General features: G+C 35.6%; 1 protein-coding gene across 1 annotated transcript in view; it reads left to right on the forward strand.

The window, feature by feature from the left end:
* The window catches only part of COL24A1 (collagen type XXIV alpha 1 chain), a 410,128-nt gene that overhangs the window by 177,309 nt on the left and 211,887 nt on the right, over positions 1-20,932 (forward strand). The window contains exon 25 of the mRNA XM_047871498.1: positions 3,808-3,852. Coding sequence (XP_047727454.1) covers positions 3,808-3,852 — 45 coding nt within the window. The remainder of the gene's footprint in view (positions 1-3,807; positions 3,853-20,932) is intronic.

The following is a 20,932-nucleotide window of genomic DNA, read 5'->3' on the forward strand; positions in this document are numbered from 1 at the left end:
CTCTCTGTCCCAAAAATAAATAAAAACGTGGAAAAAAAAAAATTAAAAAAAAATATATAATATGAACACCTGTCAAAGATTCTATTCAACTTATTAATGCGGAAACCAGTAACATGTTACAACTGGCTCAAATAGCGTTTGAGAAGCCATATAGCTTTATATCAATATCTATATATATATCTATAAATATTTATGACTGTGACTGTGTTTATATATGTATCTTTATTTGAATAGATACGCAATTGAAAAAAAGTTTGTGGGTAGATACAGGAGAATAAACCACAATTTGGGGGCCCCAACTGTTCATTTCACTGGACAGAAATCTACAATATAACTTCACTAAACATATATATATATATATATGTGTGTGTGTGTGTGTGTGTGTGTGTGTGTTTATTCTGTTTATTTATTTTTGACGGAGAGAGAGAGAAAGCAGGGAAGAGGCAGAAGAGAGGGAGGCAGAGAATCTCAAGCAGGCTCCACACCGTCAGCACAGAGCTTGACTGAAGGGCCCAAACCCATGAACCACAAGGTCATGACATGAGCCAAAATCAAGAGTCAGACCCTTAACCAACTGAGCCACCAGGAACCCTTACCTATATATTATATAGATGTATAATTTACATATATATATAATATATAATTTACATATACATAATATATAATTTACATTGCATAAAGTCTGGGTCCTTTAAGCAATTACAGTGATTCTAATTCCCTAGATAGTCACTGGGGTGGCCTTCACCACTTACTGTCACTGAAAGGATGGGTCACCTACTTTTTTGCCTTGTTTCCAAGTTTTGAATGACTTGAACACCAACAAATATAAAGTCATGCAGCAGGTTATATGTATAATACTAAGAACTAAAAGAAACTAGCTCATAAGAACTGGTGATTTATACAATTGTTTTCATGTTTATTTATTTATTTATTTTTGAGAGAGAGAGAGAGAGAGAGAGACAGAGACAGAGACAGAGAGAGACAGAGCATGTATGATCAGGGGAGAGGGAGAGAGAGAATCCCAAGTAGGCTCCATGCTCAGCATGGAGCTCGACACTGGGCTCAGTCCCACGACCGTGAGATCACTACCTGAGCTGATATCAAGAGTCGGACGAATAACTGACTGAGCAACCCAGGCACCCCAATTTATACAAATTTAAAACCTAAGGAAAAATTTGAGGCACCTGGGTGGCTCAGTTAGTTAAGCGTCCAACTTCAGCTCGGGTCATTATCTCACGGTTCATGAGTTAAAGCCTTGCATCGGGCTCTGTGCTGACAGCTTGGAGCCTGGAGCCTGCTTCAGATTCTGTGTCTCCCTCACTCTGCCCCTCCCCCACTCGTTCTCTCTCTCTCTCTCTCTCTCTCTCTCTCTCTTTCTCTCTCAAAACTAAACATTAAAAAAATTAAAACTTAAGGAAAAATTAAAAAACTTTACAGCACTATAGCCAAATTTCTTAAAGTTAGAATTCATCATTTATATTAAACTAGTTATTTTCGTGATACTAGAATCTAAGGAAAAGCCAAACAATATTTTTTTAGGTTACTTAATAAAGAAATATGAGCTAAAATATTTTCTAATGTATCAGCTTGTCTGCCTGTGGCTGAAATTATCCTGGGGAGGATATGTGTACCTGACTTTCAAGTTATACAAAAAATGGAAGCATGATATTTATCAACAGAAAGCTTATTTCTCCTTGACTGAGATTAATCTCTGTACTGTCCAATAGCTCTAAAAATTCCACCTGTGAGCTACCATCTAGTTAAACTGGCAAGAAACTGAATCTTAATCATATTGACATCCTGCCTCCTTCCTAGAATCATGCCAGCATCTGCATGGCCAGGAGATAAAGGAGTTCTTTAATGTCCTGCTCCTTGTATTTGTCTCTGAAATTTTAGTCTTGGTGTGTAATATAGCTATTGACCAGAACCTGGCATTCCCTTGAGGGATGCTGACACTCCTGGAGGAAGCACTTGGGAGTTGGTTAAGGGTCATACCACCTTTTACAGAACCCTAGGATCTCTGTTCTCTCCCTAGGCCTGGGGAAATATTCCTCTCTCTCTTGTTGCCCTCAAAGACAACTCACTTCCTAACTTCAGGCTCTCTGAAAACTAAAGCAGGAATGCAGGTAATCTGCAACCGACTTCTGCTTTCTACCTGTTAACACAAACCTCCCCTAAGACTAAAGAGCATAAACTGTCCATCTCCCTTAGAATTTGAGAGGGGTATTGGATAAGGAGGGGGAAATACAAGGAAATCAATGATCTATATATTATTCTGCCACAAATATTTTATAAAAGCCATCTAGTGAATTGTCAGTCAAAACTAGGGTTTACAAACTACTACAGTGCTCCAGTGTTTACTGTTTAATGTATGCATATAGAAATGAAATGAAAATTTGCATAGTCTTTAAAAAATTATTTCAAATTGGTTACTCATGTGAATACTAGGTTTTAGTGCTTAAAATCAGCACTATCAAATAGAGTATATAAGATGAATCACGCATGTGAGCCACAATATAACAGTAAAAAGAGACAAGTGAGATTAATTTGAGTAATATATTTTAGTTAACCCAAGATATGAAAATATTATCATTTCAACATGGGATCAATATTAAAATTATTAACGAGATATATTATTTTTTGGTACAAAGTGCTTAATATCTAGGGTGTATTTTATATTTACATTACTTTTCAGTTCCCACCAGCCAATTTCAATGCTTAGTAGCTCTCTGTATGTCATTAGTGGCTACAATATTGTTTAGTGCAGTTTAACATTTTACTATTCCACACTGAATTGTAATTACCAATTTTTAAACAGAAATTGATGGTTTAATTTCCTATTTCTATAAATAAGATTACATTCCTGTCAGATTATATGTGGCACCCTGAATTTAATCTTCTACCTTTCATACCAAAAATGGACCTTTCTTATCACTGGTGAAGTATCACCTGTTCTTCAGGGCCCAACTCAAACACAGTTTTATGATCTATTATCTGAAATCATTGCTATTTGAATTATCAAAAGATAACATGGTGCGTATACTATATTTTACTTAACGTTGCCAGCAGGGTGTGGGAAGCACACCATAGTTAGAAACACTAATATTTCTGTGGTGAAACATAAGGATGTTCACATTAATTAAAATAAACAAGGCTATGAGTAGCCTCACTCAGATCAGATCGAGCTTTGCTACAAAATAAATTCAGGTTAGGTCAAGTTTGCGACCAAACGATTGGTGAAAAGCTTTGAGTTTTCAGAGTGTTAGAGGCTATAGACTCTAATTAAGGTTATGAATGAATATACATTCCTTCCGCAGTGAAGCTAGTGCTAGCTTTCCCAGCCCACAGTGTGCAAGCCCCTATGAACCCTCGCACCACTTAATTGTGGCCTGTATTCTGCCTGGCATTGTGAGATCCTTTCCCCTGAAACAAATAGCACTTTCCTGTGGGCAAAGGCTTTATTTTTATTCTTCTTAATATCTTCCACAGCCCTGATCACTCTGCCCCTTACAGGGTCCACCTCAACAAATATTTCATTTTAAAACTTATTTGCATGTTTTAAAAGTTATTAAAAGTCATAAATCGAAGCATGTAATTTAAGAAAATAGGTAAATACCATTTGAACAGAAGGCGTGGAAAGATGACATTCCCCAGGTATACCATCACAGAGTTTTGATGAACTAAGTTTTACCTTTTTTTTTTTTTATCTTTTGACTAATTACATTAAAAATGAAAATGGAAGCAATGTCATGAGTGATCTTGTTTGAAAAATAATTATTTTTACAGCTTTACATTATTTATCAACAGGGAGAAGTAGGAGATCAAGGAAACGTTGGAAAGATTGGTGAAACAGTAAGCTTATTTCATGCTCTTTTATTTTTTTTTCGTCATCCGTAAGCATGTTTACGAGTCACATTAACCACCACCTAGGGTTATAAAATTCAGAATATAAAATTCATAGTTCCTACAAATTTAAACTCACTTGTGATATGACAGACAAAATCTACTATACAAGAGAAATGAGGAGAAATGCAGTTACTGTTATTTTTGTCCAATATACTTATAATCTCAGAAGCATTCTTATTTCTAATTGATCTTTAATTTTAGTTCTGATCATTTCAATCTAAATTTGACCTTAACATTTTTCATTATTAAAAAGCTACAGCTTCTCAAACCATAAAATAGTTAATAAAGTTACTAAATTTAAAAATATTTTTCTTTAGATTTGAAAGATTAAATTAAGAGGAAATATACTGGAAAACGTATTATAATCTCTTTCCTCAGAAAAAGTTTGACTTGTTTAAATTTACATTTAAATTTGCAGGAGTAGGAGGCTTTGTGTTATATTTGAATCAGTTATATTAGCAGTAATTTTATTAACTGCACTAGGAAAAGCCAGCTAAAACATTTTCTAACAAGTGAACCTGTATAACATATATAAAATGGTAAATTGATACAAGCAAGTGAGTTTATTTACAAAGTGTGCTGGGTTATCAAAAAGCAAGTGGTACCATTTAATAGGTTAAATGAGCAAATTCTATTCTCTCTAACCTATCTTACGACTTAGATAAAAATAAAATTTTCTTAAAAGTTATTTTGCAATCTTAAGTAACTAAACAATTATATTTGCTGGTCTTGTAGTAAAACAGCAATACATTTCTGATATTCTTATCTTTTGTTGTTCTTTTTTTTAATTTATTTATTTTGAGAGAGAGAGAAGGAGGGAGGGAGGGAGAGAGAGAGAGAGAGAGAGAGAGAGAGAGAGAGAGATTGAGAGAGAATGAGAGAGAACGTGCAGGGGAGGGGCAGAGAGGGGAGAGAGAGAATCCCAGGCAGGCTCCTGGCTGGCAGTACAGAACCTTACATGCGGCTCTAAGTTGTGAATGGTGAGATCATGACCTGAGCTGAAACCAAGACTCAGACGACCAACTGAGCCACCCAGGCACCCTCCTTGTTATTTTTAGTCATTCTTCTTTTTTTTATTTTTTAAATTTTTTTTTTCCTACGTTTTTATTTATTTTTGGGACAGAGAGAGACAGAGCATGAACGGGGGAGGGGCAGAGAGAGAGGGAGACACAGAAGCGGAAACAGGCTCCAGGCTCCGAGCCATCAGCCCAGAGCCTGACGCGGGGCTCGAACTCACGGACCGCGAGATCGTGACCCGGCCGAAGTCGGAGGCTTAACCGACTGCGCCACCCAGGCGCCCCAGTCATTATTCTTAATAAAAATAAGAAAGCTCCATTTAATCTTAAAAGATCATTGCCATACCAATTAATCCTGAATCACTAGAAGGAGAATTTCTTGTTTTTGTTTTTACTGAGAAGGAAAATTTCAATGGAGTATTTATTTATATCAATTAGAGCATTCAAGACTTCTCCTCAAATACAATTGTAACTCATATTTTTCTAAGGTCACTCAAAGAAATTAAATTCTGCCACTTCAGAGTGATAAATTGCTTAAGAAATATATACAAACTAGAATTAATAGCCAAAGTTAAAATACCAATGAAGAGCATCTTTTCTTAATATAATATATTAAACTTCTAAGTGTAATTTACCTGGTAATGTTGGACTAGTTCCACATAGCATAAGAACCCATTGCTAGTGTTACCCAAAGAGGAAATGGAGTGCTTTGGCAGAGAGTGGATTTCTGTTATTGGAGAGAAATTAACATTTATTGATCATTTTCTATATCCCAGGCATAATATTAGGTGATTTTTAATACTGTGGTATTTCATTCAGTTCTCAAACAATTTGACAAGACACATTTTGTTATTCTGGTTTTTGAAATGAGGAAACTGAAGCACGGTAAGAAACCTGTTCAGAGTTACATAGCTAATAAATTGCTGAGCTGAGATTAAAACCTAGAGCTCCAAACTCAAAACCTACATCTCAAAATCCAAAGTGTATTGAGGTAGAGTTGACAAAGTTATAAGATATTTAAAGTGTACTTGATGATTTGATATACATATACTTTGTGAAAGGATCCCCCCACCATCAAGTCATTTAACATAGCTAGGGATGTTTCGTGTTGGTTTAACAGCCACTTGGTCTACAAGTTGTCGAAAGGTTTTAAGTGTCAAATATATTGTCAAACAAAAGGGCCTTTTCATATCTGAGGCTCCATCTTTCTCATTCAAGATAGGAGATGAAGACTTAAAAGAAGTTTAGTGGCTCTATTGAGTTAAAAATATGTAATGCCTGAAGAATATTTTATTTTTGCCTCTTGGTAATCCCCAGCTTTTATTTTATCTTCTTAATTTCAAAATATTAGAAATACAGTTCATCTAATCCAGAGTTCTGTTAAAACAGAACTCACTAGAGTTATGGGAAGATATGATCACACTTCCTGACATCAGTCTTGTAATTTTGAGACATCTGAGGTTAGTGGTAATTGAATAGCTAGTTTTTACTTTTCCCAATCTTTCTGTACAGTCTTTTAATTGTCTTTAATTGGATATCCTCCAGTTTTGTTTCTTTCTTGATCTATACACATCAGAACGCAGTTTATGATAGCATGCCAACAGCAGCAGCCCCATCAATATCTCAGGTCTGTGTTCTTCTTACATTCATATAGTGTAGGCAAATAATTAATTGCTGTGAATGTGCCCTAAATATATCTGGAATTCCAAAAGATACCCTTTCGTCCTCTTCACTCTAGCATTCTATTTTTTATGAATAAATCTGGAATTATCCCACCTTAATTGCCAGTCTTCTCTGCCTTTAATTTTCTAGACTGAAAATATTTAAAGAGGTATAGAAGAGAAAATAATCCAGTTTTTCAGTATGGGTCAAGAGACCAGAATTAGGATCAGTGAATAGACATTATAAGGGAACAGCTTTTTTTGTAAACAAAAATATTTTAATAGAATTTCTAACACTTAGACTCTCCCATGGAGTGATTCAACACCTCATTCTTAGAATGTTTGGATGACTTTTCAATCATGTATTCAGCAGCTTTTTATATTTATATTCATTCACATTTATTGGACCTATGATCCTTGCCTTCACGAAACTTAAAGTCTGTTGGAGGTTTGACGATATTAAATAAATAACAACTATATAAAGAAATACATAATGACAAACTGTGATACATTCTATAGAGGAAAAGTTTAAGAGACTATGACACAGGTGCCAAATTTAGACCAGAAAATGACAGAAGACTGTTTTGAGGAAATGACCTATGACTTGTGACCATAAAGCATGGTATGATCTAGCTAGGGAAGGGTAGAGACAAAGAACTTTACTGGAATATGCTATATAGCATACTTTTCACCTTTGGACTTACCTTGCTTTAGAGAAATACCTTAATTTCTCTAAATATTATTTTCTCAACAGTAAAAGGATGAAAAAACCACCTCATGGAGTTTCTTGTGAGGATTAAATATGATAATGCACTTAAAGCACTTCTCACAGAGCCAATCGCATAGTAAAAACTTGATAAATGTTAGCTGTAATGGTGGTGGTGGTGGTTATTGTTATATGGGATGGTCCTATGTGGGAAAGCATTTAGTTTTATAGGGACTGAAAGGAAGCCAATGTGGACAGATCTTGGTGAGCCAAGGAAAAACCAAAGTTAAGGGCTATTAGTAAAGGAGGCAGGAGCCAAATCATTCAGGACCATGTTTATTACTTTGGACTTGATCCTGAAGTAGATGGAAAATCATTGAAGTATTCTAAGTAAGCCAATGACATGATTTAATTTGTGTTTTACAATCACTCTGGTTGCAATGGATTGGGAAGTTGGAACATGGTTATGAGGAGCAGAGAAGAAGAGGATAACCAGTTACAATGCTATTGTAGCAGCCGAAATGAGAAAGAAAGATGACTTGGGCCGGCATGATGGCAGTGATATCAGAGAAGTGACTGCACTTGAGATATATTTGATGTGATCATTTGGACATAGGCTGCAAAAAAAGGGAAGGATTCTAGTCAGTCCCCAGCATAGCATAGGCCTCTGATAACTAAACTATTTATGATTCATCAGGAATATTCTGGGAGCATAAGGAATTGGTATATTTGATGTCTAAGAATAGTTCCAATTCTAAGAATCTGGGACTCTTTTTTCTAAGAACTTAAATGCTTCTAGTCTTCCTCTTACCTGCCAATTTGGCTTCTTTTCTCTGGCTCTCCTCCAGTTTCATTATGTCTTTCTGTCACTGGAGCATACAGAACAGGGCTAAGTATTTTAGAGGCACCAGCTCCACAGCCTTCTTCATGAAGGGGATAATAACTTCTATTTCCTTTATCGCTGAGCTACTCAAAACCATGTAGGCTTTTTCCTGTAGCAGGAAATTGTTAGTGGAAAATGGTTAGCACTAACCCCCAGGATTCTCTTCTGGTTCATTATTTTGAATATAAAAAAAAAAAATTTAACATTTATTCATCTTTGAGAGACAGAGAGACACAGAGCTTGAGCGGGGAAGGGGCAGAGAGAGGGAGACACAGAATCCGAAGCAGGCATCAGGCTCTGAGCTGTCAGCACAGGGCACGACGTGGGGCTGAAACTCACAAACTGCGAGATCATGATCTGACCCGAAGTCAGACGCTCTACCAAATGAGCCACCCAGGTGCCTCTGTTATTTTGAATATAAAATTTGGATTTTTTTTTTCATGAAGTGACTACATAAAGTTTCAGTTGCTACTTTTCTGTCCACTTGAAGGAATTATTAGGATCACCCTATAGTCTACCCATATTGATTTATCTCTTAAAATATAACTAAACTACTTGACTTGACATCATTTATTCCTTAATTTATCAACTTAGCAAGATTTCATAAGCAATCTACTGTGTCCTCTCTGGTTTTCTGCCTGCCCTCTGGTATGCTAGTGTATAGTAAATGAGGAGAAAGGAAGAGGAAGAGGCCATGGATAATCCTCGAAATCAGGTATTCCACTTCTCATTACAAAACTGTTAGAATCATAGAGCTTCTGATGGCTGATTCTAAATTGGATTATAACCAATTCCTTCAAGAACAATAGAGGTGGAGTCAGAAGCAAAAATGAAAGGAAAGATTGTATTTATTTAAAAATTTTTTTAATTTTTTTTCTATTTGTAATGATTTTATTTTATTTATTTTTATTTTTTTTTTCAATGTATGAAATTTATTGTCAAATTGGTTTCCATACAACACCCAGTGCTCATCCCAAAAGGTGCCCTCCTCAATACCCATCACCCACCCTCCCCTCCCTCCCACCCCCCATCAACCCTCAGTTCTCAGTTTTTAAGAGTCTCTTATGCTTTGGCTCTCTCCCACTCTAACCTCTTTTTTTTTTCCTTCCACTCCCCCATAGGTTTCTGTTAAGTTTCTCAGGATCCACATAAGAGTGAAAACATATGGTATCTGTCTTTCTCTGTATGGCTTATTTCACTTAGCATCACACTCTCCAGTTCCATCCACGTTGCTACAAAAGGCCATATTTCATTCTTTCTCATTGCCATGTAGTACTCCATTGTGTATATAAACTACAATTTCTTTATCCATTCATCAGTTGATGGACATTTAAGCTCTTTCCATAATTTGGCTATTGTTGAGAGTGCTGCTGTAAACATTGGGGTACAAGTGCCCCTATGCATCAGTACTCCTGTTTTAATTTTTTTTTAACATTTATTTATTTTTGAGACAGAGAGAGACAGAGCATGAACGGGGGAGGGGCAGAGAGAGAGGGAGACACAGAATCCAAAGCAGCCTCCAGGCTCTGAGCTGTCAGCACAGAGCCCGACGCGGGGCTCGAACTCAGGAGCTGTGAGATCATGACCTGAGCCAAAGTCGGTCGCTCAACTGACTGAGCCACCCAGGAGCCCCAAGAATTGTATTTATTGAAGAACTATTATATCATTTAATCTCGAAATCATTTATCTTACTAAAGATAATCATTTATCTTACTAAAGATAAATCTTATTGACACTCTGTAAGTGAGGAAATTGAAATTTATTGAAGTTATATGTGTTCCAATTCATATTAGTTAGTAAGCAGTAACTCTGGGTTTCATATCTGTATTTTCTACTTCCTGTTCCAAGCATTTTTATCTGCACCAAGCAACCATCAGTTATCCTGTCTTTAACTTTTATTTATTTTTATCAATTGGCCTATTATCTTATTCTCTCTTTTTTTATTTTGTATTTTATTTAAAAAAAATTTTTAATGTTTATTTTTGAGAAAGAGAGAGAGACAGAGTGTGAGCAGGAGAAGGTCAGAGAGAGAGGGACACACAGAATCTGAAGCGGGTTCCAGGCTCTGAGCTGTTACCATAGAGCCCAATGTGGGGCTCGAACCCACAAACAGCGAGATCAGACCTGAACTGAAGTTGGAAGCTTAACTGACTGAGCTACCCAAGGGCCCCGTTTTTATTTTATTTTATTTTATTTTATTTTATTTTATTTTATTTTATTTTATTTTATTTTAATTTATTTTTTCTAAGAGAGAGAGTGTGCAAACAGGCGAGGGGCAAAGGGAGAGAGAGAATCTTAAGCAGCTCCATGCCCAGTGCAGAGCCCAATGTGGGGCTCGATCTCATGACCCTGAGATCACGACCTGAGCCAAAATCAATGGTTGAGCCCTTAACCGACTGAGCCACCCAGGGTGCCCCATCTTATTCTGTCTTTTATTTATTTTTTATTTTAATTCCAGTGTAGTTAACATACAGTGGTATATTAGTTTCAGGTGTACAATATAGTGATTCAGCATTTCCATATATTACTCAATACTTATCAAGATAAGTGTACTCCTAATCCCTTCTGCTCATTTCACCCATTCCCCCACTGACCTCCCCTTCAGTAACCATCTGATTCTCTGTATAGTTAAGAGTCTGTTTCTTGGTTTGTCTCTTTTTTTTCCCCCTTAGTCATTTGTTTTGTTTCTTCAGTTCCACATATGAGTGAAATCATATAGTATTTGTCTTTCTCTGACTGGCTTATTTCACTTGGCATTACACTCTCTAACTCCATCCATGTTGTTGCAAATGACAAGATGTCATTCTTTTTATGGCTTTATAATATTCCATTTTACATATATATATATATATATATATATATATATATATATCACCTGTTCTTTATCCATTAATCTCTTGGTGGACACATGGGTGGCTTCCATAATTTGGTTATCATAGAGAATGCTGCAATAAACATATGATGCATATATCCTTTCAAATTAGTGTTTGTTTTTGTAGTTTTTGGATAAATAGTAGTGTGATTACTGGGTCATAGGGTAGTTCTATTTTTAATTTTTTTTTTTTTTTAGGAACTTCCACACTATCTTACACAGTGGCTCTACCAGTTGCAATGTCACCAACAGTACACAAGGGTTCTTTTTCTCTACATTCTCTCCAACACTTGTTTCTTGTGTTTTTTATTTTAGCCATTCTCCCATGTGTGAGGTGATGTCTCATTGTAGTTTTCATTTGCATTTCCCTCATGATGAGTGATGCTGAGCATCTTTTCATGTCTCTTGACCATCAGTATGTATTCTTTGGAGAAATGTCTGTTCATGTCTTCTGCCCATTTTTTAATTGGATTATTTGTTTTTTTGGTGTTGAGTTGTGTAAGTTCTTTTTATGTTTTTGGACCCTTTATCAGATATGTCATTTGCAAATCTTCTCTCATTCAGTACCTTGTCATTTAGATTTGTTGGTTGTTTCTTTGCTGTGTAGAGGTTTTTTATTTTGATGTAGTCCTAATAGTTTATTTTTGCTTTTGTTGCCCTTGCCTCGGAGACATATCTAGAAAAAAGTTGCTACAGCCAATATCAGAAATTATTGCCTATATTCTCCTCTAGGATTTTTATGACTTCAGGTCTCACATTTAGGTCTTTAATCCATTTTGAGTTTATTTTGTATATGGTATAAGAAAGTGGTCCAGTTTTATTCTTTTGCAAGTAGCTGTCCTGTTTTCCAAACACCATTTGTTGAAGAGACTCTCTTTTTCATATTGAATATTCTTGCCTCCTTTGTCAAAGATTAATTGGCCATATAATTGTGGGTTCATTTCTGGGTTTTCTATTCTGTTCTATTGATCTGTGTGTCTGTTTTGTGCTAGTATCATACTATTTTGATTACTACTGCTTTGTAATATAACTTGAAATCCAAAAGTGTGATACCTCCAGTTTTGTTTTTCTTTCTCAAGATTGCTTGGGTTCTTTGGGGTCTTTTGTGGATCCATACAAATTTTCAATTGTTTGTTTTTGTTATGTGAAAATGCTGTTGGTATTTTGAGAGTAGCTGCATTAAATCTGTAGATTGCTGTTTGTAGTATAGACATTTTAACAATGTTTATTCTTCCAATCCATGAGCATGGAATGTCTTTCCATTTGTGTTGTCTTTAGTTTCTTTCATCACTGTTTTATACTTTTTATAGTACAGATCTTTCACCTCTTTGGTTAAGTTTATTCCTAGTTATTTTATTATTTTGGGAGTAATTGTAAATGGAATTGTTTTCTTAATTTTTCCTTCTGCTGCTTCCTTATTAGTGTGTAGAAATGCAATGGATTTCTGTACACTGATTTTGTATCCTGCAGCCTCACTGAATTCATTTATTAGTTCTAGCAGTTTTTCTGTGAAGCCTTTCAGGTTTTCTATATATGTAGTATAATGTCATCTACAAATAGTGTAAGTTTTACTCATTCCTTACCAATTTGGATGCATTTTATTTCTTTTTGTTGTTTGATTGCTGTGGCCAGGACTTCCAATTCTATGTTGAATAAAAATGATGAGATTGGACATCTTGCTCCTGATTTTAGGAAAAACACTCTGTTTTTCTTCACTATGATGTTCGCTGTGTGTTTTTCATATAAGGCTTTTATTATGTTGAGGTATGTTCCCTCTAAACCTACTCTTTTGAGGCTTTATATCATGAATGGATGTACTTTGTCAACTGCTTTTTCTGCAGCTATTAAAATGATAATATGCTTCTTTTTTGTTTTGTTGATGTGATGTATCACATTGATTGATATGTAATTATTGAACCACCCTTGCAGCCTAGGAATAAATCCCACCTGATTGTGGTAAATGATTTTTTAAATGTGTTGTTGGGTTTGGTTTGCTAATATTTTTTTGAAGACCTTTGCATCTATGTTTATCAGAGATATTGACCTGTATTCTCTTTTTTTCTGTCTTTTTGATATCAGGGTAATGCTGGCCTCATAGAATGAATTTGAAGTTTTTCTTCCTCTTATATTTTTTGGAAAAGTTTGAGAATAGGTATGAACTCTTCTTTAAATGTTTGATAGAATTTGCCTGTGAAGCCATCTGGTCCTGAACTTTTGTTTGTTGGGAGTTGTTTTGATTACCAGTTCAATTTCATTGCTCGTAATTAATTGTTCTCTTCAAATTTACTATTTCTTCCTGCTTCAGTTTTGGTAGGTTATATGTTTCTATGAATTTACCCATTTCTTCTAGGTTGTCCAATTTGTTGACATGTAATTCTTTATAATATTCTTTTACAATTTTCTATATTTCTCTGGTGTTAATTGCTATTTTTCCTGTTTCATTTCTAATTTTGTTTGACTCCTCTTTCTTTCTTTTTCTCCTTTTTTTTTTTTTTTTTGAATCTGGCTAGAGGTTTATCAATTTCGTTCATCTTTTAAAAGAACCTATTCCCGGTTTCATTGATATGTTCTATTGTTTTTTGTTTTTTGGGTTTTTTTTAGGTTTTATATCTTTTATTTTTCCTCTAAACTTTATTATTTCATTCCTTCTATGGTTTTGCATTTTGTTTGTTCTCCTTTGTCTAGTTCCTTTAGGTGTGAGGGTAGGTTGTTTATTTGAGGTGTTTCTTGCTCCTTGAAGTAGGCTTAATTGCTATAAACTTCCTTCTTAGAACTGCTTTTTGGGGTATTCCAAAGATTTTGAACCACTGTGTTTTCATTTTCATTTCTCTCCATGTAAATTTTTATTTTGCCTTTGGTGTTTTGGTTGGCTCATTCATTTGAGCATCTTGTTTAACCTTCATGCTCTTTCCAGATTTTTTCTTATGGTTGCTTCCTAGTTTCATAGTGTTGGGGTCAGAAACGATGCATAGTATGACTTAAGTCTTTTTGAATTTGTTGACTTGTTTTATGTGATCTATTCTGGAGAATATGTGATCTATTCTGGAAAATGTCCTCTGTGTGATCTTGAAATGAATGTGTATTCTGTTGTTTTAGGATAGAATGTTCTGAATACATCTGTTAAATCCATCTGGTCTAGTGTATAGTTATCTACCCCACCCTCTGGGGCAGTAGTCACTTTGAAATGGTGCTGGCCCCTGAGGGAGCTCTTTGCACACTGCCAGGCTTACGCACTACTTCGGGGACATGCTGCCTCTGCTGGGACTGTGCTCGTGTGAGGCACACAGTTTTAGCACAGTACACGCCAGTCTGCTTGCAAAATGAGACCTGCTATGGCTGCTGGGACTGGGGCTGGCCTGGGTGGATCCACTAAGTGCACTGCTTAGGAGACTCGGTGTCAGCAAGGTTTGCACTGGTCTTTAGGGGAGGGGAACTGCTGTGGGGGTACTTGGGCAAGTGTGAAAGGGGCAGATCTGCTGAAGCCCAGTGGAGCAGGGCTTAGTGTAAGCAAGTTAGGTGGTGTATTGGGCTTTGCGCTGGGTTCTCATAGGTGGTTGTGTTTATGCTGAGGGGCAAGGGAGGGAAATGGTGCCTGCCAGCTCATTTGTTCCTGGAGGGGTCTTCCTGTGATCCCTGTCCCTCCTGGACACCCACCCATCTGTACCAGGTGTTTTTCCAACTGCTGCTTCTAGGTATATCTGTGGGGGTGTTTGTCATGTTGTCTCTTTAAGTATGGGGACTCCACTTTCTCCTGACCTCTGGGCTCTCTCAGAGCTGAGCCCACTGAAATTTAAGATTCCAGGTTTTAAATCCTGCTGGTTGTAAGAACTCATGGAAATTTGGCCCTTTTCACGTTCCTTATATTTTAAAGTTTATTTATTTATTTTGAGAGAGAGAGAGAGACAGTGCAAAAGCAAGTGGGGCAGGGGCAGAGTGCATGATGGAGAGAGAATCCTAAGCAGCCTCCACGCTGTCAGCACAGAGCCCGAGGCTACTCAATCAATCAATCAATCAATCAGTCTTGACCTGAGCCGATGGAAAGCTGGATGCTTAATCAACTGAGCTACCCAGGCACCAGGCCCCTTTCACTTTCAAAGCCAAATGTTATGGGAATTCATCTTCCCCATGAGGGCTTCCTGGTGTGATAGTCTGTTTCTCCCACTTCTCTGTGCCTTCAGCTCCCTCCCCCACTCTGTTAACTGCTGGTTTGTTTGTTCCCCACTGAATCTCTGTCCCTCCTACTCTCTTCACTGTGGCCTCTTCTCTACCTTTAGTTGTGAAGTCTGATCTGCCAGTCTTTGGGTCAGTTTCTGGGTTATTTACACTGATGTGAGTGTTCTCTAATTGTATCCATGGGAGGAGGTGAGCTTAGCCTCTGCCATCTTCCCAATCTACTTTAGTTGTCCTGTCTTTAAATGGAAACTGCCTTTAAATGGAAACTTAGATTTGGAAATGAGCAAAACATAATTTTACTTTGTAATCTCTTAGGTCATGCTGGCAATTAAATTTTAAAATATTGTCAAATGTTATTAATTTCTGAGAAGTATTGAAATATAATTCAATGTATATATACAATGGAATCAGGAAAGATTTTGAGGGGTCTGGAAGAAAATATTTTAGAATTGCTTATCACAAAACCTCATTTATTACAGTGGTTAGTTTTGTTGCTCTCTGGTAGCATTACCATGAAATTATTATCAAACTTGATACAAATTGATTTTATTTAGGGAGTTGCTTTTCTCTTTTCATTAAAAGGAGAATGCTAGCTTTAGATGGACTTACCTAAATCATAAAAAAGTAACTCATAGTTTCTTGAGGAAAAGTCAGGATCAGACAGCACCATTTAGCCAAACAATAAGAACAAAGTAAGACTCTATCAAATTGCCCTTATAAGGCCTCTGGAGTCACAGGGCCTTTATCTTAAAAAGGTCATCCCTCCCCTCCTGTTTCCAAGCTCACATACCTGTAAGACAGCTACAAAGCTCTTGTATGTCTCCTATATGGCAGGGAGAGGTAATTTTTTTCAGAATAGAAAGTTATACAAAATTTATATCCATCATACATACAATCATGAGAAGAATGTTTACGTCACTATAATAAAATAGCTACTATTTATTGAAAATCTGTGATATGTCAGATACTTTGTGTATGTTATATCCTCACAAAGTATATTTAATCCTCACAAAGGATTTTTGTGTATATTTAATCCTCACAAAGACTCTGGGAAATAGAAGTTACTTCTATTTTATACAGAAGAAAACATGTTTCAGAGAATCAAGTAATTTAGCACCCTGTTTCCTTTTAACCATGAGATGAAGATTTCCAATTGTCTTTCTAATGAATACATATTGTCTTGTTATTGTATAAAGTTAGAGATTATGGCGGCCCAAATACCACACTATGGTTTGAGGAAGCATCTCAAAAACATAGATGTGCCAAAATTATTATGTTTTAGGATCATGTATTTGACATTTATCATCTTTGAAATGTGTAAGTAGCATACTTATTCAATTTAAGAAACCAGGGTAAATTGATTTCACTATAGTATTAAGCTCATGGAGGTGTAGAAAATTAGAAAGAAGTATCTATCAGTGAAATCAGAAGGGAATGCACACAGTGTGTGGACATATCAGTGGATATGAACAGAGAAAACATATGGCATTACAATTCAGGTCAATTGAAGAGAAGTGAATTAAAGATGGTTCTACCAAATCTACCATTCTCTGAAAACCAGGTGCAGGTAACTCCAAGGTGAACTATTCATAAATTAGATGCCAATAGTTTTTCAATGACAAACGCAAGAGATTTCTCAAGGGACAGGGAGTCAACAAATTTCTGGGAATAGTGGAAGGATTTCTGAGTCCTTTGGGCTATAAAATATACTATTTTTTTTAGACATTTATGACATCTCTCTGTAAACAGTGAAGTAAATTACTAAGAAAATAACAAATACTGTATCAAAGTGGCCCTATTTTTTTTTACACCTATGAAAGTTAAAGTATATGGGAAAATGAAGATTACAGAAAATTGTTCATATCACAAAAGCAAATGTCAGAAGAGGTAGACCAAGATTAAATCACATATGAGTGGTTATTAAGGGGAAACCAACAAAAATGAAAACAAAATTCACATGATTATAAAAGACAAAACTTCTCCGTATGGGGAAAATGAATGATACACATGATAGTGTGCTACAAGCTAAAAACACAGAAGTGATTGAAAGCCAAGCATATCTTAGCAATGTAAAGGCTTATAAACTTTGTTTTACATTAAGTATATATTTTTTATTTTACCTTTACTAAGTACACATTGAGTGACTATAAAAAAGTAAAATATTCTGGGGAAAGGAATAAGTTCCAACATTTGTAGCATAATACAGGGAACAAGGTACTTATCGTACATATGATATTGCAGAGTAATAAACAAGAGTACACTTCTTAGTCTAATAAATTCCAGATTGCCCAAATTAAAATAGCAATAAACTGCTTCAAAGTAATCAAATAAAAGAGAAATTAAAATGGAACTTGGTGCTTCCAAATATAAACAATAACATCAGTCTTTTTCAAATGTAAGCGTTTAGTGTGATTGCTGCCTAGGGTGCTAAGCCTATTAGCATTCTAAGGAAACAGAAACTTGATCACTTTACTTATTTTAGAATTGATAGAAATAATTATTATTTTTTGTTCCCTTTGGTTTTTCAGGATTCACTCCTAAGAATTTTTTAAATTACATTTAATATAATTCTATATTTCAGCCTGGGACATTAAGATTCAGAATCTGAATGGGTTTAAATATTATCCTATGATTCGACACTAGAAAACTTATTTCCTTCACTTATTTATTCTATCATTCAAAAGATACTTATTGAACATTTACCATGTGCTAGATATACAACCAAATAAAGCTTGATCCTTAAGTGATTTGTCATCTAGAAAGTGAGTAAAGAATTATACACATAGTTTCGTCAAAACATGAATCCTATTATAGAAGATAGTCTTTAAAAAAAAAGAAGCAAAAATTATTTTGATGCCTACCATAAGATTATATATGTTGATAGAGAACCCCCAGCTTTGACTAAAAACATGTTACTGGTTTCTTAACTAGAAATACTACAATGTGGTAATCATAGCTTTTGAGGGAATGGCAGTTCTAAATTTCTATATACAGGGGTCTGGGGGTGGCACTTTGATTGGAAGGGAGTGCTAGGGGACTTCCCTTGAAGCTGTTTGCATAAAAGCTACACTATTTTCATTTATTAGTAATGCACTATTTTATTTAAATATTTGCACATCGCTGAAAATGGCAAAGATTTCTAATGACGTTTTTATGCTCAGAATTTATAAGATGGAGAGTACATTTCTTGTTCATATCAAAGAATGAGATGAACTGATGGAAGTCCATGTAGGGATCAGGGTAAAGGGGTTGCCTTGGGCTACCTGTTGGCACAACTACTTTTGCAGAAGGCAAATGCAGTTTTGACTGAGAGTAAGGCTAGTGAAAAAATTCTTATGGTCCTGATTGTTTAAAAAAATACATAAGGTCTATGTAGCCAGTGTACTGGATTTGGAACCTAAGGAGCTATATTCATTCTAGAACATGGGTCAGCAAATTTTTCTGTAAAAGGCCAGGTGTTATATATTCTAGACTTTCATGCCATATCATCTCTGTCATAACTACTCAACTCTGCTACTGTAGTACAAAAACAGTCCTAGACAATATGTAAATGAATGACTCTGGCTGTGTTCCCAGTAAAACTTTATTTATAAAAATAGTGGGGAAAAAAAAGAAATAGACAGCAGGCAGGATTTGGCCTACAGGCTATAGTTTGCCTTTTCCTTTCATAAAAAGTTACACTTTATTTGGGATACACCAGCCCTTACTAAATTAATCTGCCATATGCACTTCTGCATCATTACTCTTTTATTATTAACAAAGAAAGCCCTAAGTGCGAATGTGATTCCTTCAAATAAAAAACCAGATTAAACTTGTAGACATATTGTGTTGCCACCACACATTGATTTTGTGTACTAAGCATTAACATAATGAGTTAATTTGCATTTATATGTAGGCCACATGTACATCCAAAGTACTCTACTGCAATGTATCTTTTTTTTTTCCCTTAACAAACACTTAAGAATATTACCAGGAAATATTTTCCAAGAACAAAGAAATCTGCTCTATATGTACACAAGTTCGCTAGAAACATTCTTCTGAACATTATACACTTCTTTTGAAGTTCTGTTCTAAGAGTCAAAGGATTTCCATATATTAAGTTTTAGTGAGTTATTCTTTCATTACTTTGGGGAAGGTTCTAAGGATGTCATTAGACTTTATTTCACATTAAGTTGAGATATTTCGCATTTGCATTCTATCTTATGTTTATGAAGTCTCTTTTTTTCATCAACTTGACAAAACAGCCTGAGGGGGAACATCACAACATTTTTGTTTAAAAAGATGCATGTTTCTCTTGACCACAGGAAAAATAATTACGTGAAATCAGGATTTTACTTTAACCATAAATACAGCCAGCTGTGTGTCTTATAGAAACTTTTTATAACTATATAACCTTTTTTATTTCTTCAGTGCCAGATGGAAATATTGTAGCTGCTGAGGTACAAGGATTATATGCTTGCTTTTTTGTGGATTTTCTTTCTGATTAATGAGTTTTGGAAAAATTATCTGTCAAAATCTATGTTTCTCTATGTGTTGAGTATGCCATTAAAAGTAAAATCAATTTAGTCTCTAAAATCTGGAAAGACCTAGATGATACAAGTTCCTCCAAAAATGCTAGGAGGATAGGATATAGTAAGTGGAATAAATCTGTAGATGCCTTAAGAATATAGATTATAAGAATTTTCAACCTGACTTTTAAGGCTGCCTGCAATACATCCCTCACCTATCTTTATACTTACTTGTTTTTCTCACACTTCCCAATCCATTCAATGTTCCTTAAATGCAACCCACTTTCTATGTCTTTGTTTTGGATTGTTACTACCACCTCCAAAGGTCTTCGTTTCCCTACTCCTATTATCTGCCTAACATCAACTCTCAAGACCCCTCTCAAATCATCTGCTCTACCATGAAGTCCTTTCTGGTGTCTCTGCCCAAAATTAGATTCAGTCTCTTTTCTTGTTAAGCCTTTCATTACTTTATATCCATTACCATGGTCCTTAGCTTATTTTGACTTATGTCACAGTTGCTTTTTTATTTGAATTATCTATACAGAAAACTGCCTCCCATAGCAATGAACGTATGCCTAATATATTTAACATTGACAATAAATATATGTTCTATATGATGGAACTGAAATAAATTAAGAAATGAAAGGTAGTTTTTCTAATTTTTTTTGCTACTGGCTGTTTCTTAAGAGGACTTCAGTGTCCTTGAACAGAGTCTGAAAATATGACATTCTATCATGATACAATCTGAATAAGGAAAGACATTTCAAAGGGAACAGCAGCATGAGAATAAAACATATGGAAACACAAAATATCTGGAGTGTTTGCAAAACTGTATTGTAAGCAGTTCAGAGTAGCTGGAGGGAGTTAAGTAAGGCACAAGTGGTCACACCTCATCTGGCTTTTATTACTTTTTATTTGGTAATGTCCTTCTCATCTTTTCTGGTTCACAAATACCTGTTGGTCTTCCACAGGTCAGCTCAAGCATCACTTCCTCTAAGCCTTGATTGCTTTATCCTCTATACCTTATACGTGGTTCTATCATGATTCATTGATTGTCCTTACTTATTTACATGTCTTTTTTTTAAGTTTATTTATTTATTTTGAGGGAGAGAGACAGAGTGTGCACGCATGGGAGGGTCCCAGAGAGAGGAAAAGAAAGAGGGAGGGAGGGAGGGAGGGAGGGAGAGAGAGAGAGAGAGAGAGAGAG

Source organism: Prionailurus viverrinus, chromosome C1, assembly GCF_022837055.1.
Source record: "Prionailurus viverrinus isolate Anna chromosome C1, UM_Priviv_1.0, whole genome shotgun sequence".
NCBI lineage: Eukaryota > Metazoa > Chordata > Mammalia > Carnivora > Felidae > Prionailurus > Prionailurus viverrinus.